This window comes from Haliotis asinina, chromosome 9, assembly GCF_037392515.1.
Source record: "Haliotis asinina isolate JCU_RB_2024 chromosome 9, JCU_Hal_asi_v2, whole genome shotgun sequence".
Taxonomy (NCBI): domain Eukaryota; kingdom Metazoa; phylum Mollusca; class Gastropoda; order Lepetellida; family Haliotidae; genus Haliotis; species Haliotis asinina.
The window spans coordinates 919,190-940,892 of record NC_090288.1 but is presented as its reverse complement, the minus strand read 5'-3'; the positions used below and the strand labels follow the sequence as shown (position 1 = coordinate 940,892).

Below are 21,703 nucleotides of genomic sequence, written 5' to 3'. Positions count from 1 at the left end.
TACTCACACTATCACCGCCTTTAATGAAGGTATTCAGAAATATGTCCCGAACAGAGCACCATAGGTTAATGCTCGTCAAGGAATATGTTATCCCACTCAGTGCGACCTGCTTGTGAAGTAAGCCAGGTGTATATTACACATGTAAATATAACTCATATCAACACGTCATTGCTGTGCAGCAGGTGACCCGATATAACTTGTGTTGTCAACGTTGAAGCAGCTGGTGACGCAATGACGTATGGTGCAGCTTCGGTGGTGACGTTAATAGGTTCCGTCATCTGTCACAAAGAGGTCGGGATTATAGACGGCAACGACTACAGCACCTGTACAAGGTAGGTCTGTCCTCCACGACGAGGATATGTGCTCGGATGTATATTTCTATCTCGGAAAGTATGTGTGTGAATCACGATCTTTTGCTTTTCAGGCAGGACGATCCAATTCTGTAGCATATCTTGTATGTCAGCTTACGTCTCTACTCATTTTTTTCGAGTTCACATCCCGAGTTGTGTGGAGCATTCTGTTCCTTCTCACCACAGAGGAGCCACGGAGCTATCTTGGATGCTACCATTGGCTGAGCTCTTGTCCATTGGATACACCAGGAACCCATGACGGGGTTTTATGCCCGTGTCGTCCCAGACAGCAAGTATGTTTGCTTGGTTTAACTGATGACACCTGAATCACTACGTTCTTTCTTGGAATACTGACCCGTGAAGGTCCCAGGGTAGAATAGGCCGTCAGCAACCCATGCTTGCCATGAAAGGCGACTGTGCTTGTCGTAAGAGGCGACTAACGGGATCGGGTGGTCAGACTCGCTGACTTGGTTGACACATGTCATCGGTTCCCAATTGCGCAGATCGATGCTCATGTTGTTGATCACTGGATTGTCTGGTCCAGACTCGGTTATTTGCAGACCGCCGCCATATAGCTTGAATATTGCTGAGTGTGGCGTAAATCTAACCTCACTCACTAACTTACTCTTGGAATACTGTTAAGAGAGGTTAACAAGTAGATCTATAACTTTTGTCAATCACTCACTCACTCCCTCACATCACATGAGTGATGGATCGGCTGATGGTGCGGACGCCCGTAGAGAGACCGACTAGAGTTGTTATCAAAATGAATATCTTTCCTGGCCAATCATTAACCAGTTCTGGTGTGAGTATGTATGATGTATGTATGTATGTATGTATGTATGTATGTATGTATGTATGTATGTATGTATGTACGTACGTACGTACGTACGTACGTACGTACGTACGTACGTACGTACGTATGTATGTATGTATGTATGTATGTATGTATGTATGTATGTTTCTGTATATGTATCTGTATCTGTATCTGTATCATTGTGTATTAGTTTGTATGTGTTTGCATGTGTTTGTTTGTATGTGTGCGCTCGTATGTGTATCTGTGTGTTTGTGTTTGTGTATGTGTATGTGTATGTGTGTCTTTGTGTCCCTGGCATACATATACGCCCAGAAACGGAATGTGTAAATATATTAAGGCTGAATCTCAGGTAGGTTTTATTCATTACCGTTGTTGGTGAAGTGTTCCAAAGACATTTACCTAGTTGAGTGTGTTGTTGTGGAGCCGACCTGATCATAGTGTTGCTTGTAAATTAGTCAACTTAAGGATCCTAGAGATTACAATTGACATTGTTGTATGATGGCAAATAGATATATAACATCTGCTGGGCTAGGTGGATCGGTGTTCGTTATGTCTATTACCATTGTGCTGAATGTCTAGTCTGTTAAGTCGACCTATGGCGGTGGGGTAGTCAAGTGGTTTAGGCGTTCGCTCGTCACACCGAAAACCCGAGTTTGATTCCCCACATGGGTACAATGTGTGAAGCCCATTACTGGTGTTCCCAGCCGCTGTATTGCTGGAAAATTGCTAAGACCGGCGTAAAAGGGAACCCACTCACTCACTTAAGTTTACCTTACCCTACAATCCCTGCTGAACCATTTGCAGTTCCAAGCAGTCGCTTGGCAGTCATTTGGCAGACATTCGGCAGTCACTGGCCGACACCCGGCAGTCACTGGCAGACGCTCGGCAGTCACTGGAAGACACTCGGCGGATAATTCACTTCACAACCTCATGGCACATACACCTCCAACTGATACTGTGACCTGTGATACTGATGTATACTGTACTCGACATATTCACATGAACGGCGGGCAATTAGAAGAAAACTCACGAAAAGTGGAATATTGTATTTTCTCCTAACACATCGCCTCAGTTTCGCAAGCTGACAGTCAGAATACCCTCGACCGCGCCCATACGTCAGAATGAGACACGATTAAAACTGTACGTTGTCTAGGAAAAGATACAAATATTTTTCTCATAATCTAACATTATGACATCATGGTGCATATATGGGCTGCGATTAGTAGTTGTGATGTACACATATGTACAATCTGTAATTGTATTCAAGTTCAAGTTGTATTGTCGATGTGTGATGTGGCGAATGTGACTTGGCAGTGCCTTCCCTGACCTCCGTGACCCACGTGACCCCATGGAAATCCAAGCTTGGTGTCAGAATAGACATCCCTTTCATCGTATGATCCTGATACTGAAATTACTGATGATGATAATGTGTGTTATTGTATCAATATATCTTTTAGAAATGACACCATAAAATAAAGGGAGAACTAAATTGTATGGAAGCTCTGAAGGGACACAATGAGGACATAACGTGCACACGATGGTGTGTTGACGATACAGCTGACAGTGCACACCAAATACGACACCGTTTGCATGAAGAGACAGCCTTGTGAAATATCTCTTTGCACCGTGAGCGTATAACAAACCTTCTGGAATATGGTGTTAACGAAGCTGTACGTAAGGTCACGGATATTTTGTCCAAACCCATTGGGAAACCCATCTATTCTAACTTCAGTTAACACAGAAACGGATGCAACCTGCATGGTTTGATGTTGACTGCCAGAATTTGAAATCGAAAAACTACAGACTGCTACATAACATGAGGCGATGTAAGAGCGCCCCTAGTACTGGCAGCAGGACAGAATTTCAAACAGTGTTGTAAACTCAAAGTGACGCTTTATGATAGAAAACTAGCAGACGACTTGAAAACACTGCCAAGAACGATAACTGTTAACAGTTTTGGAGGAGTCTGAAACGAAAGTTCGACTCGTTTTCAAGTAATACAATAAACGCAAGCGAATGGCTTAGTTATTTCAGGAACTTACTTTCAGAAACTTACTGAACTCCGATGTTAGAGACAGGAGACAAATCCCAAAGCGTTATACACCACTTCCTAGGGCAACTCTCAGCCGAAGACCGTGATGGTTTAGCTGCTAGTGATGCCTTTCTAGACAATGAAAGGAAGAAAAAATCAAACAGTCATTCCACGGCCTTGTCAAGGGTAAATCACTAGGTCAAGATGGTATGCCCCAAGAACTGTTCAAAATGAGTAGTGATGGTTTCCTTAAATATCTGAAAATGCTTTTCAGCAAAGTACCTGACATTGTGACTTTTCCAGATGCATGGTACAATGGAATGGTTATCCCTATGTCATATCAGGAGACAAAGGATCCAAACAACTATAGGGGTATCTCCCTTCTTAGCGTTATGAGTAGAATATTTACTGATATTATTGAAAAAAAGTTTAAGACGATGGTTTGAAACAAACGAACTTTGAGTGTCAAGGTTGATTCCGTCCGGGATAGGTTACAGCAGATCACCCATTCACAGTTCAGTCACCATGTCCAAAATATCTTTAATCAAAGGGTAGATTTCATTATTGTTTATAGGTTTCCGAAAGGCATTTGGTGGACAGGTAAAGAATGATGACTCTACTGCTCCAAAAAGGATTCCATGGAAAACTCATTAATCTTCAAGGAGTGTCTAGAGGTGCAAGGAAACGCAACTGAAATACTCTCAATATCTGCAGGGGTTCGACAAGGCTACATTCTCAGCCCAGTGTTATGTATATCATATTTAAATGAACTTGTAACAGCCATGTGTAGAGCACGTACAAATGAAATATTCGTCACCCAAGATATTGAAGACTTGATGCTCGTGCTTTCTGAGGATCACATTGTGGTATTTTCGTTTACCACCATCGGCTGACAGAGACAGCTTACCAAACTGGAATCTACTCCTCAGAATCAGCACTACGAATCTTTTAATAAATCCAAGATTATAGGTTTAGAAATGATGGAAACCTAGCACAGAACCACAAATGGACTTTTAAAGCAATGCCTATCGAAACCGTCAACTATTACAAATACTTTGGACGTATCTTCTCATCACGACTTGCATGGGCTCACACAACAAGCTAGAAAAGCATTCCTCGCGATGTAAAGAAGCTACAGTTTTCAGCTGCATGTACGGTATTTGACACTAAAGTTTTGCCAATACTCCTTACATATTTAGAGCCCCACCAACAAATTTCAAGATGAACAAGCTAAGAACCAATAACGATATAACGGCGATCTGTTAACTTTGTAAATATAACCTTAATAAAGACGAGAACCATGCATTGTTTCTTCGTGACAAGTATGATCCAGCCTGACATACTCTAGAGAACCTACAATCAGTCTACAGAAGCTGCAATGAGTCAATAGAAGCTACAGTCAGTCAACAGAAACTACAATCAGTCGACAGAAGCTTCAATCAGTCAGCAGAAGCTACAATCAGTCAACAGAAGCTTCAATCAGTCCACAGAGGCTACAATCAGTCAACAGAAGCTTCAATCAGTCAACAGAGGCTACAATCAGTCCACGGAGGCTACAATCAGTCTACAGAGACTCACTAACCATTCAAGCAAGTTGCATGTCACAAAACAGTAATGTACGGCATCTCACATCTATCGACCTATAGATATCTATATGAAACTCAAACTCAAACTCATTTTATGATAATTTTTTATTTACATTGTATTTGTCAACTGTGTCATGTGGCCTAAATATTACCGAATATACTTCTGTTCTGTATTGTTCACATAATAGTGAAGTATAGGAGAAAACAGTTCTCCTCGGTTTTGGTAGACAATCTAAATCCGGAGGGGAGGGAAATCAAGAGGGGCGGAGCCCGATGGCTTTTCATTGTCTACCAAACCCGAGAAGTTTTTTCTCTAACATATATACCGTCAGTGATGGGTAATTACAATCTAGATGATCAGTTAAGGAAGCTACATAACAATAACTAAAACGTGAGTAAAATCAATTTAATGAAAGGAACTATAAGTAGATAATTTAACCTCACAAACTTCTTCGATCCGGTGGCCGTGTGGTGGAGCTTCTGATTTCTGATCTGAGATTTGCGGTTCCAATCCCGCTTCGGAAAACATTTGTATTGTGCCTTTAATCTTGAACGAAATATTGCGGTTGATTTCAAACACGCATGTATGTGAATGTTGATGTGCATGTAAAGTTAGGAAAAGTAAAACCTGGGAAGGTCTTTCTAGCGAAAAGTAAAACCTGTCCACTACAAAACAAAAACCTCTAATGCGGTTACTCCCCGGAAACAAAAGATGACTTAATATATAGTGAGAAGCGCACTTTAAGTATTTATTAACGTACAAAAAATACGCTCGTAGTGCCAGCAACTTGACATGAAACCAGTGGAATCTGTCTGAAAACATGTCTGTATCTGGCATGAAACCTGAAGACCATCCGGGAATATTTGTATTTATCTCAAACAGGGATGTCCCTGCTCTTAGCCTGTCTTTAATGTTTTGTAGCAGATATCGTCACCTTACTGACAAGTGATGCCTAGCGCACAGGCGAGCAGAGGATGCTCCGTATAAACATAAGATTTCCTTTACGTCAAGTCTAAGGACTTCCTGTCGACTACAGTAGAGTACAGTGTATTCATGTATTGCAGTCCCGATAGGAATCACCGACAAAGCAAATGCACAAGGTATTGCAGGATATCAGTTTTACAGCTGAAATGGCGATGTCTGTGATGTCGCAGAAGAACAGTCACGAGCTGTGATAATCTGCTCCAGTGTCATGTTTCTTAAGATCGATACATTTCTACAGCAAGTGACTTTTTGTTATCAGTTTGGATAATGGAAAGAGAATGTAATCTTGGGTAGATCAGACTTTGGATAGCTTGTTCTGTTTTCATGTATTCGTGTCGTCTTTGCTAGGATCAGAGAGCTATCATCCTGACAATGACAACCACCGGGGAGATGCGGTGACCTCCAGGTAGTGTATATTACTGTTGTTTGGGAGATCACTGCAGGACCGGCGTTCGAGCATACACCCTGCAAGTTGTGGTTTACCATTGCCCAAGAACATTCTCTTGGAAAACTACAATATTCTTTGTAGCTGATAGTGTTACATGTTGATTGTTCTTATATCAGTCAGTAAGAGACCTAGGTGTAAAACCAACTAACAACAAAGCTAAGTGATGTAATTAACAATTGTATTCTAAAAGTAACTAAGTTTACGATTAATTACAAAAGTATCACTTTTTCGGCACAAACCAGAGCGAAAGTACAAAATCATGGTATTGAATACAAAAACAGTGATTAAAGCAATAAAGACACTGATGGTGATGTATTGTCTTCTCACCAACACTAGTACCCCGACCTGCAACTGGGTCCAGGCAGAGTATAGTGATCACTATACACAATGATGGTTTTTTCTGCTAACTTCAGACGTAGTGTGATTCTCTATGATTCTGGGATCGACTCTTTATGGCACTGTCCAGACCATTCTGTGTAAATCTGGTACAAGTCCAAAGACAGCACACGATATATACAGTGATAAATCAAAGCACAGGCTACATATTGTTATTTAGAGTATTTCCCCAGTTTCTCGGCCTGTGTAGTGCGGCGATGTGTTGTGCTACGCTTGCGTGCACTTCACCTTTGTTAGTATCCCCCAAACCGACACCCCTCTACCTACGTCACTGGTGGTCTTTACGGCATGATTCACTGGGGATGACAACTTAAGGAACTACGTAAATGAATGTCATCAGGTGTCATCAGTCTGTTCACTTGTATGACATCTAGAAAGTGGTTGGTATGAATTACATGTGTCGAGACTGACATTTCTGCGTGAGAACACTTCATCTCAATGTGTTTTAAAGCAGGCAGATTAACTATACATACCATAGAGTGAAGCCACCGTATAGTCTGGCTATATTTTGTGTCATGATCGAAGTCATGCGTAACGTATAGATTTCCTCGACCAGTGAATTGCTAACAATAGCAGCCGCTCTCAATGTAATATAATATGGCTGGTCCAAACAAGCTTCATGGAAATAGGCCATGAGTCAGGTAATCGTGCTTGGGTTTGAAGGTGTGTACAGTAAAACAGTTATGTTAACATTCAGTCACATTGATTTTTGTCAGTTCCGTGTTCAGATTTCACCTTCATTTATACAGGTGAGCAAGGACTTCTTGGACGCACCATCAACTGTAACCAACAGCCAGGGACGTACACATCCAGGCATATTGTACAGGAGTAGTGTTGGGATTTCACACGTAAGTTCATACTTGGATACTTGTGGTAAAGACAGTACCACCCCCTTAGTACTGTCTTTACATCAGCACAGTCCCTTCTTGGCGATATAGTCCGACCAGGCCAAGGACGGGCCATGTTATAGTGATGATATAGTGAAAATGGTGTGTAGCCGTGAGTTGTTTAGAGGTGTGGTATATTGCTGTTATAAGACGGTACAGCTATATATCCACTATGTACGAGCCGCATAGGTGTGTGGTATATCATGTTTTTGTCAGTCATGGACTAGATATCGTTTGAGTCGTAGTTTCCAATTCAAGAGTAACCATCTCTCTTTCTGGTCACCGTAACATTGTTACGCAACCGCTCGTTAAACAAGAAATGACTGGCTTCTTTGCCCAGGATATTTCAAGAATGGCTTGACACACTCTATTGCGTGTCAGCCACATTCTATGTCTTGTCACTATTTACCTGTGCCCGGAATATTTTGTCTTATCAAGAAAATACTTACGGTTGACATAAGTACTACACGAATAGGATCCTCATTATCACCATTGATGTAAGTATTATTACGAGTACGCATAGTTGTGTGGTATATTACAGTCATAACGCACTGTAACCAATAGTTGTTTATAACACGCGTAACATATTGTAGCTATGAGTCTCATTAACCTATTCAGACAATGACCTACTTTTCAGCCGATCCGAACTTTAGTTTCTCGTGTGAACGTGAAAACAGACAGCACAAACAACTTTGGTTACTCTGAATTCCAATTCCGTGTTGTAAGAAAATGGTATTTATAAACGAATTTCCATTATAAACTTTAATAACGACATACTTCTGTGTTTTATGACGAGGTGTAGGCAGCATGACCCTAACAAAGACGTCACAGACTGTCCCTGTTTGATGAGATTGAAAAATGATTGACAATGCATGTGGCTCAGCGGTTACACCTGTTAGCGTTTCCTACGCTTATTTAGTGTAGTTCTGTAGCGCACAACGAGATTGATATAACACCATTTCCGTACCAGACCGCCAAACTGTTGAAGCGATAGAGTCTCATTTTGAGATTTCCACGATTTCCAGGTTACCCTTTGTCAGAGCTCACTGTACGACAGAGCACTCTGTACGACAGGGCACGCTCTACGACGTATTTGCAAGGATTAGAAGGAGCGTAGTGTTGCGGTATGCAAGTGCTTAAATGTACCCAATCATACTGATTAATATTTATGGATCCAGTTCATGAGTTCTGGACTGGTTATTGCACCAAGTTGCCCAATAGGGAAACACACAAGTATATACAGTCATATCATGGGGTAGATATCGTTTGACAACCCTGGAGGTTCCAATACAAGGGTAGACATCTTTCAGTGTGATCCCTCAAGCGAATCTGGGTCGTCACATTGTTGCACAACCGCTCGTTAAACAGGAAATGACTGACATCTTTGTCCAGGATATTTCAAGAATGACTAAAGAGACTTATTTAATTGTCACGCATGCAGTCTATTGACGACCTTATCATAAGTCGTGTCACGATTTACTTGTACTCGTAATATTTGTCTTATTGAAAGAAAATACTTACACTGATATCAATTCTACAGTGTTAGAGGTTTATCAACACTCTTATAACTTTTGAAATGACCACATCCGAATGTAAATCCACCATACTGAATTATGTTCAAACTCGGAATATCACGAAATGTTCCAGTTCTTGTAAAGCGTCGATCGGTTTCAGAAAAAGATCAGCAGCCTTAATTCAGAAGTAAAGTATGAAACCGTCCACACGTCACCTTCACCTTTAGCAGTGTCGTTTATTTATGTTTCTTGATGAGTCGATATTCTCAATACGAACAACTCAGACAGATCAATGAAAGGGCGTCGCTCTATACATCAGTGAATGAATCGAATGAAGAACAGCGTGCTGCTCGATGATATACACAAAGAACTAAGCATCGATATCCCTGACATATCTCACAACTGAATGAAACTCGATCTTGACCCTGAACATGCCCAGGGCGTCATGGAAAGTGATGCTTGTAATACTTTATGGAAAAAGCCCATGTAAAGCCTCGGGAGAATACGTACTATCAAACCTGATCCTGTCCTTCATAACGCCAGTGCATATGTTTATATCACTGGATTTTCTGTCCTTTTGACGGCAACGTGATTGGTAAGATTCAGGGAAAGCATACTAATCATGCGGATCTCGCGTTTGAAATGTCTCGCTTGCAACCGAAGTACTCTGACGTGAGACTCCCCATTGTTCTTTGTGCCCTTGGTTTGGTACTTCCTGATCTCTTGGCGCAGGTCAGAAGTGTGCACGGTTCGACACTGGGAGCTCAACCCTTCTGACACTCTGGAAGGCTGCAGTGTTGGGGAGTTCTCCTGAGAGTTCTTGGTAGGTTCGACTTAGGTAGCGTTCCCTGGTAGAAGTCCCATTGGCTATATGTAGAGGGGGCAAGGGCCCTGAGCTGATGATGAGCCTTACCAGCCTGACTGTGCCAGGATCACCCGAACCCTCTCTGTTGCATTTTGACTTAAATTTGTAAAACGTAATAATGGATATCAAATATATGGGTGTAATATCCGAAAGGACTCTTTACGCATTCTCTCACAAAAAAAGATGGAAAAGTACACATTAAAGGAGGACTAGTTTAAATGAGAATGTTTGAAAGCCGGCCTTAAATGAACATAGAGAAGGGTAATTGCAGTGTACATTTGGGAGAGCATTCGAAACTGATGGAGCACTGTATTTGAAAGAGCGTCGTCCTGCTGACTTTAAATTGTACTTTGGGATTTCTAACAGTTTCTTACTAGAAGTGTGGAGAGTTCATGGAGCCTCGTATGCAGAGAGCGTTGCCGAAAGACGAAACACAAGTATAGCAGTCATCTTGTATTTGCAGCAGAACGTGATAGGCAGCCAATGCAGATGCTGCAGCATGGGAGTTACATGATTATCCTTCCGTCTCTTCATCACCAGACGAGCTGCACTGTGCTGTTCTCGCTTGAGTCGAGCGATCTCGTGAAGAGGAAGACCAAAGCAAACTGAATCGCAGTAGCTAGTCCAGCCCTGAAGTGATGAAGCATCATCAGCAATAGAAGCAAGTCGGCGCATCTCTCTCTCTCTCAGTCTCTCTCTCCCCCCCCTCTCTCTCTCTCTCTCTCTCCGAACAACAGCTGACTCATCTCTGATGAGTTTTAGACAGTCAAGTGTACCAAGTGTGCCTTAAGTTCGGTTTTGTCACTTATCGATTTCAGTTTATTACAAACCATCCTTTCCAAAACATCGTCTGTGTTTGATTATTCGCCATGTTTGACAGCCCTAAAATCCCGAGGAAGACAACTTTTTGACATTTCGGTGTCGTCTGCATATTTGTCGCCTGGGAAGAGATGACATCTGAGAGTATTTGCACATTTAAGTAAACAACACTGGTCCTAGGACAGACACCTCTGGAACTCCATACATGATTGGTTGGACTGCATGGAATCAATTTCAGCTCTTTGTATACGTCCACTGGCATAAGATTTAAGCCATTCTAAAACTGTACCTCGAATGGCATATGTTGTTTCCATTCGTTTTAATAGACGTGAGGGATCCAGCGTATTCATCTCCACGCTTAGATCTAATAGAGACACGCTTAAGCCACGCTTAGATCTAATAGAGCCACGCTTAGATCTAATAGAGCCATCAATGAGATTTGCCTTTCTTTAGCCTTTAGTGGTAGGTTGATAACAACACAAAGTTGTTTCGGTGCTGTGTTTCTCCCTGTACGTGGACTGACACATTTCCTAAAGCCCTGCAGTACTGAGATGCTCCAACAGTTGTCTCAGAACAACATTTTCCAGCGCATTGGAGCAGGGTTTTCTGTATGTAGTTGTTTGTAATGATTACACTGTAAAACACGACATATGTCGTGCATGATTGAAGTGATTGATTGAAATGCGAGTTGACAACCACTAACAAAACTCAAGAGGTTTACACCAGCGTCACTAGCCGGCCGCTCCTGACGTAAATAAGGAGTCCGACCGACCGAACTCGCATGATTCACAACTACTGACGGGTATCGAAGACATCTTACCGATAAATACCGGTAAAAACATTGCTTTCCTCGGCGCGTATTTACATTTGTATCATAGTAGCTGCCATCTGGTTGATTCGTTTTTAACCCTTTTATAAACTGAACCAATTTTTGCTGCCGTAGAATGGCCCAGACTATTCTTAATAAACACTTGCCTGAATGAACAATGTTTAACGAGACACGAACAGACTGAACTGCTCCACATTCTACTTACAGGAGTGTTATCTTATGTTCATTATTTATTGGTGTTGTGACCGTGTTCCTGGGTTACTAAGTAGGTGTGTAAACATTTGTGCTGCGATATAGAGGCTCTATCAATTGACATGTGGCGTTAAACATGTGATCAGCAGGGGAATACTTTCCTGACAATAAATATGACGCCATTGTGTATGCTAAACCAACTGACATATCAGCAACCCTGACAAGACGCGCACAGCTGTGCTATGTTCCTGTGTCAGGAGGGACAAGTGTAGCCTTGCTTCTCATGTATAAGGCAACTCGACGGAGTTGCTCCTCTTAGGGCCAGGCACCTGATATACGAAACTTAGATCTAGACCTGGTTTCGACATCAAGATGATGTCGATGCCCGAATCTTCTCTCCAGTAGAGATAAAATATACATGTAGTAGAGTGACTGGAACATATTCACTTGCTGGTATATCGATCGTGTCCTTGAGAGAAAGATAAGAACCGAGGAGTCTCTTCTTTTTCCCGATTTGTGAAAAGTCAACAATTCTTTTGTTTTTTTATACATGCTGTACATATGATGTATTTCACAAGCTTCTTAAATCACTTTTCATCAGCTTGTAATCAATGGAATCTGGACTAGACAAATCAGGGGTGGAGATCTTGAACAGCACCCCACTCCAATGACTACCATATCATCAAGATGACGCATAGTCAACGACGTCATCAAGATGGCACATAGTCAACTACGTCATCAAGATGACGCATAGTCAACCAAGTCATTAACATGACACATAGTCAACCAAGTCATTAACATGACACATAGTCAACCAAGTCATTCACATGACATATAGTCAACAAAGGCATTAAGATGATACACAGTCAACCGATTCATCAAGTTGACACACACTCAGCCATGTGGCTTGACAAATTACATGCATGTCCATCTCTTCCTCGAAACTGTTGTCTGGAAAGTTGAGATACTGTGACACGGAAATCTCATGTATATCCCGGGTGCAAGTGGTCTTCAGCAAACCATGCTGGGTGTAATCTGTAACTAACATAATCAGGTTTTCAGTAAGGTGGACTGACTTGCCCTAGTTTATTGTCAAAACTCGAACATTTACAGACTAACGTTATGTAGATGGAGTATTTCTGATCACGGTGTACAACAAACAAAGCATTTATTTAGATTCTCCTGTTTTTCAGACAGGTTCATCGACGGATTGTCAAAGTACCTGTAGGCGTCAACAACGATGACGAACTTGGACAGACAGTTTTTCAGTAAGTACGCGTTTTCTCACAAGGATGCAAGTAAAATAACGGAATATGCTCTGTAAGAGGCGTATCTTCAGATGTGAGTACAAAGCATGTCCGTTATGTGCTCTGTTTCGTCACTCGTTAGAAAGGTTCAGAGACAATACTGACATGTCAGCATCATTCCACTGAAATAGCAAACGACATAGCAGCAAGGACAATGATGACAGTGATGATGATTAAGTCCCCGCCAAATCCCTACTTCAGCAACATGTACGAACTGCATGTTGATATTTCTAAATTTCTGATGATGATGATGACGACGACGGCGGCGATGATGGTGGTGGTGATTAAATCCAAGTCAAATCTCCACGTCAGCGACACCACATCAGAACAGCATGTTGATATTTGTAAATTTCTGAATATGTGGACAGAATCACGGTGGTAACAGTCGACTGCTACATTGAATTCAGAATAATGGCATGTTTGTTACAGATTCGTGTGTACCCATAGTTTACCCTTGTACTGTTGGTGGTAAGTACATAGACCCGTGCGACTGTGTCAACTACTTCTTGTGTGAGACCGCCACCAAGATAATACAGCAGAGCTGCAGTGCTGGGACAGCCTTTAACCATCAGAATGGACAGTGTGAGAGGACGTCCAACGTGGTGATCATAGACAACCTGTGTGAACTGGACAAGCCATACAACAGATGTTCTACTGGTAGGTTTGTCTGTGAACGTATGTGTGTATATGTGTGTATGTGTATGTGTGTGTGTGTGTGCGTATGTGTATTTGTGTGTGTGTGTGTGCGAGAGCGCGACTGTTTGAACGTATGTGTGAGTAAGTATGTGTGTGACTGTTGGAACATGTGTATGTGTTTGTGTGTATGTGTGTGACTGTTTAAACGTATGTGTGAGTGTGTTTGTGTGTGCCTGCTTGAACGTATGCTTGGGTGTTTGTGTGTACGTGTGTGACTGAACGTGTGTGTGAGTGTGTATGTGTGTGATTGTTTGGACGTATGTGTGAGTGTGTGTGTGACTGATTGAACGTATGCTTGAGTGTGTGTGTGTGTGTACGTGTGTACGTGTGTACGTGTGTGACTGTTTGAACGTGTATGTGAGTGTGTTTGTGTGTGACTGCTTGAACGTATGGGTCAGTATGTATGTGTGTGACTGAACATTTATGTTAGTGTGTATGTGTGTGATTGTTTGGACGTATATGTATGTCTGTTTATGTGTGACTGCTTGCACGTATAATTGAGTGTGTGTGCGTGCGTGTGTATGTGTGTGACTGAGCGTATGTGTGAGTGTGTTTGTGTTTGTGACTGTTTGGACGTATGCTTGTATTTCTGGTTGTGTGTGACTGCTTGCACGTATGCTTGTGTGTGTGTGTGACTGAACGTGTATGTGAGTGTGTATGTGTGTGACTGACGTATGCTTTAGTATGTGTGTGAGAGTATGTGAGTGTTTGTGTGTGACTGCTTGAACGTATGTGTCAGTATGTATGTGTGCGACTGAACATATATGTTTGTGTGTGCGTGTGTGACTGTGTGAACGTGTATGCGAGTGTGCATGTGTGTGACTGAGCGTATGTGTGAGTGTTTCGAATGATTGGGATGTATGTGCTAGAGCGTGTTTGTCTCAGCGTGTGCGGGGAGGGGACGGAGGTTAAGTGCACGCGTGTGTGTGAGTGTGAGCGTAGGTGAGTGAGTGGGTGTATGAGTGTGTAGTGGTTTAGTTTAACATTGCTTCAAATAACATGTCAGTTAGATCAAAGCCTGTCGACCTGAGTAAAGCTATCCTTGTACATGAGGACGGTTCCCCACGTTCAACCGGACGCGTGGCACCAGTCATACTGAAACAAATGTCGACCTACTTTTCAGCCGATCCGAATGATTTCGTGTGAAGGTGTAAATAGACACCACAAACAACTTTGGTTACACTGAATTCCAATTCTTTCTTTCATAAGAAAATGATGAATTTTCATTTTAAACTTAAATAACTCCGTATTTGTATATTTTATGTCAAGGATTAGGCAGCATGCCTTACCCATGGAATCACTGACTGTCCTGTTTGATGAGGTCGTTAAGTGCAATACATCTGCCTCACTGTTTACACCTGTGAAGTGTTTATTGCTCTTATGAAGTGTACTTCAGTAACGCACACTGGGATTGATGCAACATCAATTTCTTACCAGACCGCCAATATTTTCTAGCGCCAGTCTCGTTTTGAGATTTCCACTATTTGTAGGTTTTAGTTTTGTCAGAGCTGGCTGTACGACATAGCTCGCTGTACGACACAGCACACTGTACGACAGAGCTCGCTGTACGACAGAGCACGCTGTACGACAGAGCTCGCTGTACGACAGGGCACGCAGTACGACAGAACTCACTGTGCGACAGAGCACGGTGTACGACAGAGCACGCTGTACGACAGAGCTCGCTGTACGACAGGGCACGCAGTACGACAGAACTCACTGTGCGACAGAGCACGGTGTACGACAGAGCACGCTGTACGACAGAGCTCGCTGTACGACAGGGCACGCAGTACGACAGAACTCACTGTGCGACAGAGCTCGCTGTACGACAGAGCACGCTGTACGACAGAGCTCGCTGTACGACAGGGCACGCAGTACGACAGAACTCACTGTGCGACAGAGCACGGTGTACGACATGTATTAGAAGGATTAGAAGGACCTCAGTGTTGCAATATACAAGTGCTTATAGACGTATCACATCATACAGGTTACTATTTATGGATCCAGTTAAACGAATAAGTCTAAACATACTTGGCTGGTTATCGCACAAAGTTGCCCAATAGGGAAACACACAGTAAACAGGAAACGAGACTGTTCTATCATAAGTATTTTGACCTGCTGGCGAGGTTGTGCTGGACTAACAAGACCTTTGGGGGAATCATAGGATTCGAAAGACCACCAACCAGTGCATCCGAGAGCTTTGTGTAGTTTGAGCTTTGAGGTGCACTGGGATTTAACGCCATACTTAAGACTAGGTGACATGACGCCATGCATGGTGTGTATGTGTGGCTGCTTGCGTAGCTCACACGTAGCTGGGCTGGTTGCATAGTGCTAACTCACTGACATACTATGCAGCATGAATACCCTACTCAGACACATTGTACTGACCCAGAAATACTGACTATGCCCAGTACCTGGCGCCGACCTCACGTACCTACAGGCCAGATGTACAGGCACCACAACGACCACGACCAGCCCTACCCCGGGGGCCAACACAGGCAACCAAAGCGACAACACAGGAGCGATAGTGGCAGGTGTTCTCGTCTCAGGCGCAGTGATCGCTCTCATCGTCGTTCTGTTCCTTTACCTGAAGAAACGTGGGAAGCCGCTCAGGTGGGTGCAGATTTGTCATGTGATCCAGACGATAAACTATAGTAATATGTGATCTGTTTAGATAGATGAAAATAGATGTAGTAGTTAAAATATTTGGAGACCATATGTAGTATGATTTAGAGCTGAGAGCCTGGTTTGATTCCTAACAAGACCGCCATGTCTGTATACAGGTGTTCAGCTTCTCTGCCGGAATGTTGCTGAAATATTGCTGATATATACACTTGTAACTTTTTTCCTATGACATCCCTACCTGCATTAGAGAGCACACGTACGTACGTACGAGAGAGAGAGAGAGAGAGAGAGAGAGAGAGAGAGAGAGAGAGAGAGAGAGAGAGTTTCAGTCTACAGTTGGATTGTTCCAGTGATTACATGAGCGTGTTCAAGCGGAAGCAGGGAACACGGGATGAGGGTGAGGAACCATATGCCGAGATTGGAGAAATGGTGAGTGATTTCCTACTAACATTTCATAGCCCGAACATAAGTACAGATGGAAACACGCACACACGCGCGCACGCACGCACACACACACACACACACACATGCAAGATATCCGACGTTGTGCAAAAGTCGACTCATTATATACCTGGGGGTTATACTCTAAGGAACTCACGCAGAGTGACATCAGTGACGGTTAGAAGGGCAAGTGTCAACGCAAACTGTACGTAAACTCTTTTTTCTATTTTTTATTTCACCACAGCTACAATGTACAGTATGGTACAGTATTGAAATATGACAGAGCAAAGTTACTTTGCATGGTAAAGCGATGACCAGAGTTTTGCAGTACGAAGTGCATCACATGGTGTAATAAAAGTACACAGTTTCTGTAATAAAAAAGAAATCGTAAAACACAGTAGAGTATAGAGTGTTTACGGTATGGAGTACTTCGCATGACACAGCAATGTATACAGTTCTTTACAGTATGCAGTGCATCACCTGGCAAGTGTAAGTAAACTTAATCTCAGTGCTTCTCTGAGTGGAGTATGACGAAAAGTACAGAGGCTAAGTTTACTTAGACTTTTGTCATCTCTGCATGTCCATGAACACGATCGATGAAGTTTACTTGGTGTGTTCGAGAGTTTAACATCTTGTGTTCCAGAGTTTAACAAATTGTGTTCCAAAGTTTAACAGCTTGTTTACCAAAAGTTAATATCTTGTGTCCATGGGTTTAACAGCTTGTGTTCGGTTGAACTACTTGTGTTCCGAAGTTTAACATCTTATGTTCTTGAGATCGACACCTTGTGTTCCAAAGTTAAACATGTTGTGTGTCAAATTCCAAACACTTTCTGTTCGAGAGTTTAACATGTGTTCCAGAGTCACCCAGTGTACAAGGACACGAACGGAACCGGCCCTCCATTGCCGCCTGACCGACCCGACTTCATCCTCTCCCCAGCCCTCAAGGTGAGCCAGTTGAAGGACCCTGGGAGGCGGGAGGAAGTAGCTTATGATAATCCCGGATACGCAGATGATAATGACGTCATTCAAGGAAATGTGTCACAGATGATGTCAGTAACACTCACTGTGCCCGACGCCTCCGCTGTAGCCACGGACAATCTAAATCACCCAGAGTACTCTCCCTTGGATGAGAGCAGAATAGAATCCCCGACTCCCAGATCGTACACACCCCTGAGTATTTATACCAGAGGCCCGAACCCGAACTCTTCCAGCGACACAGGGGGTGTTCTGCAAGTTTCAGATAACGACTACCAGGTTCCGACACCTATTCCGGAATACTGTGAGCTTGAACCTGGCTCCACAAGCGTGTCTTGAAAAATGACGTGTTAGTAGTTCACATTGTACACTGATATCAATGATAAAGTGCTTCCATGATTTACCAGATAAGTTTATCAAAATATATTTATTCCCAGCCTCTGCCCGATACCACGTGACGTTTGACAAGGCATGTATCATTTGACTGTTACAATGATTCATGTAGCCTACAGATCACCTGCAGTGACATACCGATTCCGATTGCAGCAAACTCGAATCTGTTTCACGTGACACTGAGAAGCCCAGTTTATATAGATTTGATTACAGGATTTGTTCTACAAGCATTACTCTTACATTGATATTAGAGCTCAGTGAGTGAGTGAGTGAGTGAGTGAGTTACATCACAGCGTGTGAGTGTGATGTGAGAGTGTTGAAACCCATGTGTATGGTACAGTCAAACCATTAATCGTAATCTGGGTAAATCAGGGATTCGAACAGTTGTACAGTATTACCAATACAGTAATATATTGGGTATCCTTAGGATGTTCTGTAACATATAATAATCTGTGTGACAGAAAAGTTTCTACTGACATGTTTGGTTTACATGATGAAAATGTATGTAACCGAATTACAGACAGTTTCAGTTATCAATGTGTATGCTGAAAAGTAAAATGACGACTGCGTCCGAGTGTAAGAGTCAGTGGCTGCCTAATGCTGTACAGGCACTAACACGACGCAAAACTTGTTATGGTGATGTAGAAGGATATCAAGGATTATGTTTAGCTGCTGATTTTAGTCTTGTAGCCTTTGAAAACAAATTGTGGCTCTTAGGTTCCATGCATTCCTAAGGCAAGTTAGTATGTTGGCATATGATGCATATGATGCAAGTTAGATTCAATTCCAAGCTGGCTCTTGAAGAAACCTTTGGACTCGTCGTTGCCTGTGCCGACACATATTGTCAATATTGTCATCTCTACGGGATGGTACTATGCCAGAACAGCTCAAACCTGCCAGTTGCCAGTGCCGACACATATTGTCAATATTGTCATCTCTACGTGATGGTACTATGCCAGAACAGCTCAAACCTCCCAGTTGCCAGTGCCGACACATATTGTCAATATTGTCATCTCTACGTGATGGTACTATGCCAGAACAGCTCAAACCTGCCAGTTGCCAGTGCCGACACATATTGTCAATATTGTCATCTCTACGTGATGGTACTATGCCAGAACAGCTCAAACCTGCAGCTAGCACGCCTCTCTTCAAAAGAAAGAGTTTAGATCCTGAACAACTTAAAATCTACACACTAGTATCGAACCCAACATTTGTGTTAAAGCTGATACAGCGAGCAGTTGTTACTTAAGTATCGCCCAAGATGATTTCCAGGAAGAACTCCAAGCTGCTAACTTTCATGGCACAGAAACAGCATTGACGAAGGTTCAGAATGATCTTCTCATGGGAATAGATCAAGATTGGGCGGCTATTCTAGTACTACTAGATCTCTCAGCTGCCTTCGATACCGTCGACCACATGATACTCCTTTCAGCCTTGGAAGGTGCATGTTGGCATCAGTGGGGTCGCATTGAAATGGCTGGAATCTTACATACCTGGCAGAAAACAGACCGTCATGATAGATAGAGAGATGTCAAGTACCAAGGACCCTGCATATGGTGACCAACAGGGATCTGTACGAGGTCCGTTCCGCTTCACAATCTACAATTCCTCCCTCGGTGCTATTGTGAGATCTTGCAGTCTGGGTCTGCGCTTGTATGATGATGACACGCAGGTTTACATGGCATTTAAACCACTGGAGAAGTCGTCACTCACACTCACATTTGAGTCAGTTCTGCAGATTGTCTGTAACATCAAGATGTGAATGACTTCTAACTTCCTGAAACTGAATGAGGCAAAACCGGCTTCTAGTATTCTGTTCCAAACGAAGTAAAAATTCTCTCCCCTCTAGAGTTCCGCATTGGTGATTGTACGATATCTGTGAGCAAGGAAGCCCGGAATCTCGGTGTAACATTCGACTCATGCCTGAACATATCAACCGCAAGCGTGCGTATTTCCATATTCATATCCATATTCAGCATAATAATGAATTATCTCGATGTCAAGACCACCTCAGCTCTTATCCAATCTTTAAGTCGAGACTTGATTACTGCAACTGGCTGCTGTTTGGAACATCCCAGCATCTACTTGGCAAGCTTCAACGCGCGCAGAACACTGCAGCTAGGGTGATAACCCGTCACCAGAAATAGGAGCACATATCGCTTGTACTGCACAGTCCACACTGGATGCCAGTCAGATACAGGATCCAGTACAAAATACTGTTGTTAGTGTTCAAGTGTGTCTAATGGACCTTTCAAATCTTCTTAAAAAACACTACCCTCCCAGATCCTTACGGTTTGGTTCCCAGTATTTCCTGGAGGTACCAACCACCCGAACAAAGACGTTTGGGGATCGTTCAGTCGCAAAAGCCGGCCCAATAATGTGGAACAATCTACCAGTGCACCTCAGATCGCAGGAGAATCTATCAACATTTAAGTCACAGCTACAAAAAAAACTAGCGCTATAGAAATATTTGTATGGGTGGTGTGGATGAACTGTCTGTCTCTATACGATATAATTAGTCCAGAGGCATGTACTGCATTCAGTGTCAGCATCAGTATCTGTTCCATTCATACAGCAAGTATTACTGTATCATGATTACTATGGCAAAGATATACCCAGCCTGGTTCTTGGCTATCACTGAGCGGTGTCTTCTTGGAAATTTGATTCGTGACCATTTAGCCATGTTATCAGTTATATCTCTTGTACAAACCAACTTTATCAGAATCTGTGTCGATCATACAGTCACTGTTTAGACTACACAGATTCGTGTTCTTCTTGTGAAAAGTCCTGCCTTCGATGGACACAGTAACGTTCGGGGGAGTTGGGGGATCTACCTTAGAAACCACATTCATTCTGATAATGTTGTATACATTTGTCATATTTTTGTACACACGATCACAATAAATGAAATATTTCAAAATAATATCATAACGTTATTCTCCGATGTTGTCAGTCACGGCGTAAACAATTAAAGCATGTACCGCCTGTCAGTAAGTGGGTACCCGGTAGGATGTAATTGTAAACCTTCCAATATCTTCTAGCTTGGTCTGTATACTCCCTGGATTTGGGAAGGAAATGAAATGCACACTGTTGGATTGGCCGGGTTGGTAATGAGCATGCTTTCAAGTGGGGCTTTGGTGCAGTAAAGATCTATACAATATCTGAGATGTTTTAGAATCCTACTAAAACCCAACTGTTCTAGTGGAACCAAGGTATCACGTGACGTGTTTTGGCCTCGCGCTCCGCGGCTAGAGACGGGACCCAGGCTGAGTAGAAACACGTCGGGAAACCCAGTGGCTTAGAGACGCCTCACCGTGAAGAGTTGCGTCCCTTAGACAAGCCAGCATCCCACGTTGACAGTCTCAAATCTCCGATACTGTGGATCGATTTGTCAACACCAGTGCTGATACCTCCCTTGTTGCTTCGTCAAGACAAACTGTTCCATTTTCCGCTAAAATATTCCCAAGGTGAATCATGTGGCAATAGACGCTGATGTTGCCTTTCTATTGTGACTGGGTATACCCTCCATTGTGCTTGTGAAACGGACAC

At 42.8% G+C, this 21,703-nt stretch overlaps 1 protein-coding gene across 11 annotated transcripts; it reads left to right on the top strand.

The window, feature by feature from the left end:
* Nucleotides 1-175: 175 nt before the first annotated feature.
* On the top strand, nucleotides 176-21,077 carry LOC137296385 (uncharacterized). 11 transcript variants are annotated; one of them, XM_067828175.1, is made up of 8 exons: nucleotides 405-643; nucleotides 6,119-6,176; nucleotides 7,364-7,462; nucleotides 12,914-12,988; nucleotides 13,457-13,684; nucleotides 16,132-16,333; nucleotides 16,696-16,774; nucleotides 17,645-21,077. In XM_067828175.1, exons 4-8 carry the CDS (start codon nucleotides 12,961-12,963, stop codon nucleotides 18,098-18,100), a joined length of 993 nt encoding a protein of 330 aa, XP_067684276.1. In that variant the 5' UTR covers nucleotides 405-643; nucleotides 6,119-6,176; nucleotides 7,364-7,462; nucleotides 12,914-12,960; the 3' UTR covers nucleotides 18,101-21,077. The 11 variants fall into 11 exon arrangements, with proteins under 11 accessions (XP_067684271.1, XP_067684277.1, XP_067684276.1 ...); XM_067828170.1 differs by lacking the exons at nucleotides 405-643; nucleotides 6,119-6,176 and adding an exon at nucleotides 176-332; XM_067828176.1 differs by lacking the exons at nucleotides 405-643; nucleotides 6,119-6,176 and adding an exon at nucleotides 359-390.
* Nucleotides 21,078-21,703: the final 626 nt, after the last annotated feature.